This window comes from Aythya ferina (genome assembly GCF_964211825.1).
Source record: "Aythya ferina genome assembly, chromosome: Z".
NCBI classification, from domain to species: domain Eukaryota; kingdom Metazoa; phylum Chordata; class Aves; order Anseriformes; family Anatidae; genus Aythya; species Aythya ferina.
Window position 1 is genome coordinate 22,339,610 of NC_140299.1, and position 11,180 is coordinate 22,350,789.

At 36.7% G+C, this 11,180-nt stretch overlaps 1 protein-coding gene across 1 annotated transcript in view; it reads left to right on the plus strand.

Moving 5' to 3' along the window:
- CWC27 (CWC27 spliceosome associated cyclophilin) overlaps positions 1-10,744 on the plus strand; it is a 124,204-nt gene extending 113,460 nt beyond the window's left edge. Inside the window, exon 14 of the mRNA XM_084505252.1 lies at positions 10,335-10,744. Coding sequence (XP_084361378.1) covers positions 10,335-10,497 — 163 coding nt within the window. The 3' untranslated portion in view covers positions 10,498-10,744. The remainder of the gene's footprint in view (positions 1-10,334) is intronic.
- Positions 10,745-11,180: the final 436 nt, after the last annotated feature.

Here is an 11,180-nt window from a genome sequence, read left to right on the forward strand (position 1 = left end):
ACTAGTCTGGAAAAACTGGCTCTATGTTAGGGCTCTCCTGCTAAGGCCATTGATTTACTCAACTACATTTAAGAAAAAAAAAAAAAAAAAAAAGTTGACAAAATACTTACTTGATTGTTACAAAGAATAAGTGCATGCCAGAGGTCTGTATTAGAAACACATTGGAAAGAGGGGTTTCTTTTCTGTTTAGCAAAAAGATTAGTGTTTGTTTGGGGTTTAGCATTGTCAGTAACTTTTAAAGGGAGAAAGAAAAAAAATCCTCCTGTTCTAAATTGTTTTTCTCCAATTTTCTCTCCACCTTCTTCACCCCTCTACTGCTAGAATGTGGTCAAACCTTGGTATGTAAATGCTAGCTGCTAGCCCACTGCTGAGCAGTCAGTAATTTTGTATTAACGGATTGTTCTTCTGCTGAAGTTATATATTTGTTGCTTCTAGCTGTTTAGCATGCCTGAAAAACTCAGGGCCTTTGGGGTGGGCTTTTTGTTTGTTTATTTTTTGTTAATTCCTCCATGTTTTAAGTTTATTTGGATTAGGCATCTGGGCCTGGATTCGACTACTGTTTGACTTAAATTCAGAGATGATCCATGCTTTACTCAAGGGATATCTAGTATTTCATTTACTGTCTGGAAACCTTACATTTTATTTATTGCCAGCAAACCTAGTGAAGAATGAAGAAATAATCGTCTAACTCTTTAATAGCCTAGCTTAAGCTTCCTGGATATTTACACACCTTTATAAGCACCCCAACTTCATCTTGTTCAATGACATGATTAAATCGTGTGGATGTGGACATATTCAGAATGGGAAGAGGGAAGGACAAAAGAGAAGGGAGGGCATCCAGAAAATGTTGAATGTTAAGTTATGAAAATCAGAATATTCTTATGTTAGATACACTCTTCTCTCTTTCCCCTCCCTCCTACCTTCTGCTCTGGTGATACAATACTGCCTGACTGTTTGTGTCAACCTGGGGAGGCAATTTGCCAACTTCTGGAGTATCAGATACTGTACAAGCTACTGCCAGAGACAGGATGCTAGACTGGATGGATCATTGGTCAGTTCCGGTATGGCGGTTCCCATGTCCTTGTAGTAAAAGCTGTGTAAAGTTTTTCTACCCTGGTACACTGTCTGGAACAACATCTGGAATTTACATTACTGTCTCCCGTACCAACCTACTCTACCAGGAGCAGTTGTCTATTTAAAAGCACCCAGCTTCTTTCATCAGACTACTTAATATTTTTGTGAAGGGCATAAAGATGTACTGTAAATATTCTATATAGAAATTGTTACCAAATAGATACTAAATAATAACTGGATAATTGAGTATTATTTTTTTAGTAGAAAAAATGCTTTAAATCAGAAGTCATCATGGTTTTACATATTTCTAATTATTTCTTACCATGAGAAAGCCAATCCAATTTTCCCCCAGTGATTTTATTATCTTTTGAATTCGATTATCTTTTTTGTAGTTACGTTGATTTCCCCCTAGAAGGTTACTTACAATTCAATCTTCTTTCAAGAGAAAAAAAAAATGCTTAGCAACATCTTGAAAACTGGAAAAGGATGCTCCATTACATTAGTCTTTATCAAGAATTGCTTAGTTTGTTGGTAGCTTTGCAAATACTGAAGGGTTTGTTTTTTATTTTAGAACTTGGATATCCCACACTTAGTGAAATTACTGCTTTTTTATTATTTTCACAGTGGATGTTTTGGGCAAAAATGAGGATGTAGCATTTGAATAGTATCTCAAGAAAACGGTATGTTAGAAATATCTGCAAAAGTTTCATTTCATTCTATGTGGTAGGCCTAACAGAAGAGTACAGTCTGACTTTGTAGAATATGTTTATTTATTTATAATATTTATAAATCATATTTTTATCAGTTTTGCTTGCTTAGAATTGAGGAGATTGTGCAATAACAGCAATAGTATGTCACCTCCATTGTTAACATCCAAGTGCTGAAATACTGGAGGCAAGTAGTACTCCATTGATACAAAAGTTAGAAAATACTCCTTTCAGCTCTTTCAGAAATGACATTAACCTCAAAATAGCTTGGAGGGTGGGAGTTACGAGTGGTATTTATAACAGTGGTAAAAAAGGAGTATTGTCATGATCTTAAATTTCAGTATAAATTCAGTCTAATTTCAGTTTAAAATCTGTGAAATTACATATGAATATCAATACTGTATATACGAATGTAGGATAGTGCTTAGTGGTGCAGAGACCATTTGCTAGCGGTGTCCACCAGGGACCAGTACTGGGTCCAGTGTTGTTCAACTTACATGTATTCCTCAGCGGCCTGGATGATGGAGCAGAGTGCACCCTCAGCAAGTTTGCTGACAAAACAAAGCCGGGAGGAGTGGCTGATACCCCAGAGGGCTGTGCTGCCATTCAGAGGGAACTCGACAGTCTGGAGGGTTGGACTGAAAGGAACCTCATGAAGTTCAAGGGAAAGTGCAGGGTCCTGCACCTAGGGAGGAATAACCCCAAGCATCAGCACAGGCTGGGGGGTGTCCTGCTGGAGAACAGCTCTGCAGAGAGGGACCTCGGGGTTCTGGTGGACAGCAGGCTGACCATGAGCCAGCACTGTGCCCTTGTGGCCAACAAGGCCAATAGTATCTTGGGCTGCATTCAGAAAAGTGTTGCCAGCAGGTCAAGGGAGGTGATCCTCCCCCTCCCCACAGCCCTTGTGCAGCCACACCTGGAGTGCTGTGTCCAGCTCTGGGCTGCCCAGCACAAGAGGGACATGGAGCTACTGGAGTGAGTCCACAGGAGGGCTGCGAAGATGACGAGAAGACTGGAGCAGCTGTTGTACAAGGACAGGCTGAGAGAGCTGGGCCTGTTTAGCCTGGAGAGGAGAAGACTGAGGGGAGATTTAATTAATGTGTATAAATATCTGAGGGAAAATTATCCCTTTTCAGTTGTGCCCAGCAACAGGACGAGAGGCAACAGGCACAAACTGAAGCAAAGGAGGTTCCAGCTGAATATGAGGGGGCACTTCTGTACTGTGAGGATGACAGAGCACTGACACAGGTTGCCCAGAGAGGTTGTGGAGTCTCCTTCTCTGGAAATACTCAAAATCTGCCTAATGTCATCCTGCACAACATGCTGTAGGTGATCCTGTTCAGCGGGGGGGTTGGACTAGATGATCTTCAGAGGTCCCTTCCAACCTTGGCCATCCTCTGATCCTGTGATTCTGTATATACATGGTATATGTATACCATATACGTATATTTGGAATGGTATAGATATATGTATATGGTGTGTATATATATACCATATATGTGTTATATAAAAATATCTATACCATATTGATAGAATCACCTAGGTTGGAAAGGACTTCTAAGATTATCAAATCCAATTATTAACCTAGCACTGCCAAGTTTACCACTAAAACATTAGTTCCTAAAACATTAGTTCAAAAACTAATAGAAATTGATTGAAACAATCTTATCTTGACATATAAATACTTCTGAAATCAACTTAAATATAGCAAATTTCTTTATTTATAGCAATATTTTTTTCAATGTTTTTCTAATGATTTTTTAATTTATTTTTTTTTATATTGGTATCTTCAGTAGAATAACCAATTGTGTGAATCTGGATAGATATGACTAACAAATCTTGCTAGAGAAACAAGATTTGAGAAACAGAAAATTTTATGAAGGCACAAAAAGCTTGAAGGACACATCGTCTGATTTTTGGCGTGGTCCTTTGGGGACCCAGAAGTTGGACTCGATGATCCTTATGGGTCCCTTCCTACTTGGATATTCTATGATTCTCTGACAAGTGATCTGATTACTTGGGAAAAGAAATGGGCAGACAAGAACGTGGAATTGTGGAAACAAGCAGTGAAACAAGGAGAAGACAAATCTGTTAGTGGTGAAAATCACAGCAGAATCCTGGTGAACAGAGGTTTTTACTGGGGGGCGAATTTTGAAGTGAAATGAAACCAGGTTAGGCAAACTAGGTCCAAACTGGAACAGTATGTGTGATACAGTGGAAGGTTTAAGTATCAAGGACTACAGAAGGGTAGGGGCTTTCATAGATAATTTAGCACAGCTCAGACACTATGAATTAATGAGACAAAAAATACTCATGGAAGTTTGTTTCTTATACACATCTTTTTTGTAATAGCAGTGGCTGTGTGAAACATTGAGAATTAAAGAGAAGAATCTCTGTTTGAAACTGTTTCTATAGCACTACTTAAATTGTTAACACCCTTTAAGAATCAGAACCTGCTTCAAGTACTTGGGAAAAAAACTTCCTTTCATAATCAGTGAGAGAGAGCAATTTTCATTACAGAATTCCTTTTCATGAAAAGAGGGATGATGGGTTAATCTCTTATACTAAAATAACAAAGCTGGATAGTGAGATAGGACAGAAAAACTACGAACTTGCCTGCAAGATTTGTGTTACACAAAGCACTTAAGGGTGGTTGCAGGTTTCATTAGACGTACATGTATTTTCTCTGCCCTGCTGGACTATGTTTCCAAAATTATTTGTAAAGCTTTTGGACACTGTTATGCAAGGAGTGGTGACAGCAGGCTAAGCCAAAAAGCTTGTTTTGATTGTAGCATCTCAGTTCTGAAAAAAGTGAAAACCAGTTTAGATTTCAAGTTCTTTCCTCTTTTACAATTCTCATTGTTTTATGGTTTTAACCATAACTGTTTTTGTCCTGTTCTCTTGTTCTCTTGCCTTGGTTTAAAGTTTTTGCTTGTCAGCTTTTAATTGACATTTTTCTTCATTTTATTTACATTTTGGTCAGTCTCTTTTTCTCTGTTTTTGTTTCTCATTCCTACCCTTTTTTTTTTATTCTTTACCTTCCTCAGTTTATTTTTCTTTTTGTTCTCTGTTTCTCAACTGTCTCTCTTCCTGTGCCACCCACTACTTTGTTGGAAGTGAAGAGAGTGCCAGTGAGTTCATTCTTCCACAATATCTAACAAGTTTTTACCTTGGGAGCAAGATCTCATTTGCTTTGATTTGTGCATTCACTAATCTGTTTTCTCACCTACTCATATGAACTACATTTCTATCCACTGCCTATGTATCAAGTAATTAATGGGAGGAAAGTGTTATAATATTTCCTAAATTAATGTTTATGGTTTAACAGACACACAGTATTTGAAGGAAAATGTAAGTTGCAAATAGAGTATAATGTAAGGGAAGCTTGACTTTTTTTTTCTAAGTATATGGAACATTGGTCATAATTAAGAAAAGTAGGTAACATGTTACCTGTATGTGATGTTGAATTCAGAAATGGTAAGACTGATAATTATGGACTACAGTGGTAAAATTATTAATATTTACGATTTGAAAGGTCTGGCTAAGAACTTTATCCTTACTGAAAGAACATTCCTTTCAACTAAAAGCTAATCATCTGCAATTGTTTCCAACACTCCCACTTCCAAGCTAAGATAACATTCTGTGTGCCGCTCTTATAGGCTCCACCAAGAGCCATCTCTCCACATGGTCACACGTTCACAGTTTGATTCCTTCTTAGAACTGTGGCAGCCAGCAAGCTAATTAAGGATCTGATCCCTCCCAGGGACAGGTACTTGGCTTTGTTAACATACAAGTGATCCTCTGGAGTCCATACCTCCCAAGGATGGGCACCTGGCTTTTCTAACATTTAAATGATTATTTTTATAGTAAAGGAATTATTTGTTTAATCAATTTAATCTGCATTTAGAAGCAATGTGTAATTTCTGCTTGTGTTACGTATACCAGTTTAGATGTACTATAAGTACATCTAAATTTTACATGTGTTACATTTTATGTAACACACAGTTCTGCATCTGAAAAGTGAAAAGCTGTGCATTTCTTTTCTCTGTGCCTGTCAACTGCAGAAACAAAAAATCTGTCACCAGCTGCCATGCTTTTTGCAGGTATTTCTACATGAGCCCTGGCTGCAACTGCTTGAGAACTTACTGCCTCTCTGCCAAAGCTACTGGCTACTGTCCCCATAGCAGAGTTGGCAGAATTTAACTTTTGCCCACACCTGTTGATGATTTGCTGTAAAGTCCAGCTGCTTAAAATGCTGGCATAGGTAAGAAAATGTCCCAGGCTCTCCACTGAAGTGGCTGAGTTGTCAGAGGGAGTGCCAAGTACAGTAAGTTGTGAAAGGAAGGTGGGCAGGTAACAGCCAACAGCTCTGTCACATTGATAGTCAAGTGCAAAATTAAGCAGTGTGGCTTTGAGTTTTCATTCAGTTAAAGTCACTGATTCATGCAGTGCATTGTAGGTGGAGATCAGAGTTTCATCGCTAGTGTAAAAGCAGTTACATGTCTTCCTTGTTACTGCTGATATTGAAAATGATTCAGCTCACTGATTACCCCTTTGGTTTCTCCCAAAGGGCAGTTCTGGAAAGGTCAGAGCTGTTTTGATACCAGATTTCTGCTTATGCTACACTTAACATGACTGCCACCTGTCAGCAGCTGACATATGCTTCAGATCCAGTGCATGGCTCACACATCTCAAAATCCGTGTATCATATCTTTTCTTACAAGTACCATCTCACTATAGTAGTTCAAAAGAACATGTTCCATATCCTGAATAAACTGGTTGAGCCTGCCTGGAGAGCACCATGTAGGTGGGGTTCAGTCTTTGCTGCCCAGTTGGCAAGTACAGTTTTGTCTACACTAGGTTATTAGACACACAGTTTAATCATACTGTTTTAGTTCTTGATTGTTTTCTAGTCTGCTGAAGTGGTTTGTTTTTAGCCTTGGTTGCAGCCAACATTCTCCCACTTGTTACCTCCCAGAAAGCAATCAAACAGATCACTAAGGTAATGTGTTAGTTTAAGGACATCTAGGAGCTAGTCTGCTACTAACTGTGGAGTACTCTTGTTTGCCAGCTGTTGCAGAAATCATCTGAGAATGAGGCCAGGAGCGTATCTGTGTACCTTTTGAAATCTGTGCTGTCTCTGACACAAGCTTAAATGTGTTCAGGTATTTCAGTCTAAAGTACCAAGACATTGCATTTTTGGAATGAGAAGACAGCCAAGTACTGAATGTCATTCAAACATTGAAACATTGAAATGAAGAATTGCAGATAGTGGTATAGATGCTGCCCCAGTACATAGTATAGAACGATGCTTAAACTGTATGATGCTGTTGTCTGGCCAGGATAAAAATTAAACCTGTCCAATAATAAATGCATGCTAAGATAGCCAGCTCCCATTTGCTACACTCTTAATAAAAGAGGTTAAAGAAATGAATTTAAGTTTATTTTTTTCTTCTAAAGAAAGTCAACAGTTTGCACATCTAGGTACTTTAAGCCTAGAATCATCAGTTTTGGTAAGCTTTTTTATTCAAACTATTTTTGAACAAAAAAGTACTAAGCTGCAAAACTTTGTTATTTGAGTTTAATTTAAGAGAATTTGAGTTTAGTTTAAGAGAAATTACACCTTTAATCCTTTACATTTAGAAGAAAAAATGTATTTCAAAGTTGTATGTCTTAACCAGCGTGTAAGATGAACTATCAAGAACTATCTGATGAACTATCAGCTGGTGATAAGCACAAGTTAGATGGTAGGTTCCCAAAGCCCAGAGATGAAGTTAGAGTTTTCATCACAGTCACTGCAGAAGCACAACTGAGCAGGCTGAACTCAGGAGCATGAGGTAGGGAAGAGAGCTATAAACTGAACAAGGAAAACTCTTAGGCAACATTTATTTGTGGACTTACAGCCCAAACACAGCAATTAGTAAGTCATGCAAGTGCAAGCTTTAGCTGTAGGAGCTTGAGTAGGATTACTTTAAATTCAATCAATTAATTTAGAAATAATTTATAAATAGTTCCCATGTTTCTGGAAAAAAAATAGTTTGAGGTATGATTTAGCATTTACATTGATGCAAAATATGTATGCCTGTGAAGATGTGTTTTGTAAAAATAAGCTGAAGTTAACATCAGAAAAATATTTTTAAAAATCTTCAGCATGGTCTTGTGTTTATTTTGCTTTACCTATGAGATGTTGCATCTGAAATTCTTTCAAGATGCAACAAATTCTTTCAAAGATTATCAAAAAACATCTTAATATTGACTTATTTTTAATCACAGCTGGGAACCCTTCACTGGAAAGTTACGAATAGGAGTCAGAGACCATGACTTCTTTCAGCCCTTGGAAAGGAGTGAATGTTGCATAGTCTATATCTGCTGCATCTGATTTCCAAACTACCTGGCATACAATATGGTCTGACCCAAGAATTAGAGATGTATTTATTTTTAATTCCTATTAGATGTATCCTACAAGTGTGCTATGTCATTGTTTGAAAACCCAAGCTAATGAAATGGTAAAGTGAAAGTACACATCTATATGCATTCATTAACATCCTCTGAAACCACTTACTGAAGAATGACCCCATCTCTTTGGGACTGTATTTTAATTCAGTCTAGGATAGTCTGATTTGCTGTATAACTATACATATATATATATTTATGCGCATCTTTTATAAGTTGAGAAGAAATATGACAAATGCAGAAAGCATGTTAACTAAAATAAATTACTTCAGTCCCTCCAATGTGAGACAATGTTTTTATAATTAAACTGCAAATACGCAATCATGAGTCACTCTGATGGTACATTATGTTACTCTGAATTGCAGATATGACTAAGAAAATAAGTTTTGGTATTACTAGTACATACAGGGTTATAAACTACTGAAGTTCAACTCTTAAGTATTTTCAGAGGACGTGGTAATATGCAGGCATGCTCTCAGTGCTGTTCAGTGTGAGATTTATGGAGCTCTCATGTCAAGAATCGATTGTGTTGAAAAATCTGAATTATTGTTAAGATTTTTCCAGAACATTCAAACTCCTGTAGTCTGTAGTTTTGAATTTTGTCTGATTTTTGTCTGAATTCTTTAGCAATCTACAATAACTGATCTGGTTCTCCTCTCTCCCTTTATTCATGGAAATCTATACTAGAGCTCTTTGAAAAAACTGTTTTATTCAGGACCTCATAGATGTTGTGAGGGTCTGGTAATACTTCATCAGCATCTGAATTTTCATTCTGATACTGATTTGTTATTTGTGGATTTTCTATTTCACAAAGACTGTACCAGTATCTAATGCTGATATGCTTATATTCTCTTCAGTATTGTTGCTGTTAATAGTAGTTATCCCTCCAAAGTCAAAGAAATTTTTGTAATTGATTAATACAAAATCTAAACTTCAGTATTTTGTTTTGTTTTGTTGTTGCCTGGGCAAGTTTTTATGCATTGAAAAATTATAAATTCAGTTGTGGGGGAGTTAATTTAAAATTGATTTGAACAATTTGTTATCCTGCCCCTGGTTCATAAGTAGCAGCGTTAGTACAATTGTAATCTGAGGTCTTAGTTGAGTGGGTTTTTAATTTAAAATAGTGCAGCTGTGGTCAAAAGTGTTAGTTTTAAGCCAAGTTTTGATACTGAAAACCACATCCCATGATACACAAAAGTAGCTAGGTTGTCAGTAAAGATCAAGAGGTTTACAGTCGGTCAGCTTGTTATGAGCATCTGTAGTGTGATTTTCTTCTTTTCTCTTCGCCTTTCTTTGTGTTTAGGTAGAAATGATTTCTCTCTTCTTGAACAAAATGTTTAAGATTTTGTCCAACCTAAAACTTGTATCTTTCTAACATCTTCCATATTAATTCCCACTTCAGTGAGACTTACTAATAAGGCCAAAGATGATCAGGCTGAGGCTTTCCTGGCACTGAATACAGCTAACAAACAGATTATTTTGACTCTAGATTATGAAGATATGGTCAAACTACTGGGAATTTGCTGAAAAGGGGAAGTATCTAATGGGGAAGATTTCTAATCAACAGTTTTAAAAAAAAAATCATTAGTTTAGTCTGCTACTCAAAAAAATAAAAAGCATGATCTGAATCAATTTAAGATGGAACAGTAGGACTTAAAGCATTCCCTTGTTGATCTTCTGTGTGCCTACTTTAAGCGTTTTCCATGCAAGCTCTTCCTTTTGCATAACTGTAATGGTGAAAGGAAGTCCAAAGTGACTAATAGGAAAACTTGAGAAACACTCCCTGTTCCTGGGAAAATTATTCAGTACATTTGGGAAGATATGTTAAATAGAAAAATACAAGACAAGACAGTTCAGTGCCTGAAATAAAATCCAGCAGAGCAAACTCTAGCCGTATTTTTCAAAATGGGTTTTCACAAAAGTGGTTTTCCTGTAATATTACAGTTTACCGATGGAAGGGGGGAAAAAGAAAACTTGGATCTTTTTTCTACACAAAAATAAATAAATCATGGGTACTCAAATCTTGCAATATGTATCATAGTTGCAAATCATAACTATGTTCTTTCACTGCATTTGAGCCATGTTGTACTTGTTTTGTAGGATGTCGCATGTACTTCAGTTTGAAGATAGAAGCAGAAAGGTGAAAGATGCAAGCATGCAGGATGAAGACACTTTTGAGATCTATGACCCACGGAATCCTGTAACTAAGAGGAGAAGAGAAGAAAGCAAGAAGATAATGAGAGAAAAAAAGGAAAGGAGATAAAATGTATGTAATCCTAGCCAGAGCTGCCTTGAAAAGTGACTGCAATAAAGCACTGGCTCTTTTGTAAGCTGTAGCTCCTAAAAATATCACTTGACAAGTGTGAAAAGGAATCTCTCAAGAACCTGTTGTGTGGTTTTGAATCTGAGCTATCATTTGTTTCTTAAGTTGTGCAGTAAACTGCTCTCAGTGCATTCATTATCCAAGCTTGCTAAAGTTTTTTATGTACTTAATAAAACAGCTGACTTCAGTTTGATCTGTACTTTAATTATGATAATCACCATCAAGAAGTTTTCAATATAATGAATGAGAATTTGTCTCAGTAAGGATGAAGTTTTCTCAGTAAGGATGAAAATTCCATCTACAGAGATATTCTGAAAGTATAATTTTATTTATTTTTATTATTTTTTGAGAAGGCATATAAACATTACGGCAGTAACCACTGATTTCCTGAGCCACTGTCATTGATTTAAAATGATGCAGTTGCAGGATTGCTTAGAATGTTTCCAGCTTTCTTAAACAAACTAAGTTTTATTTGAGGATTTGGTTAATTTTTCTTAATTTTGAAATACAGATTCCATTTCATATCACAGCTTGGGATACACAATTTGAGGAGTATTATTTCACTAACAGTACCACATTAAGCAACCATTATAAGTTTAGATTCTCTTTTCGTTAAACTGCTA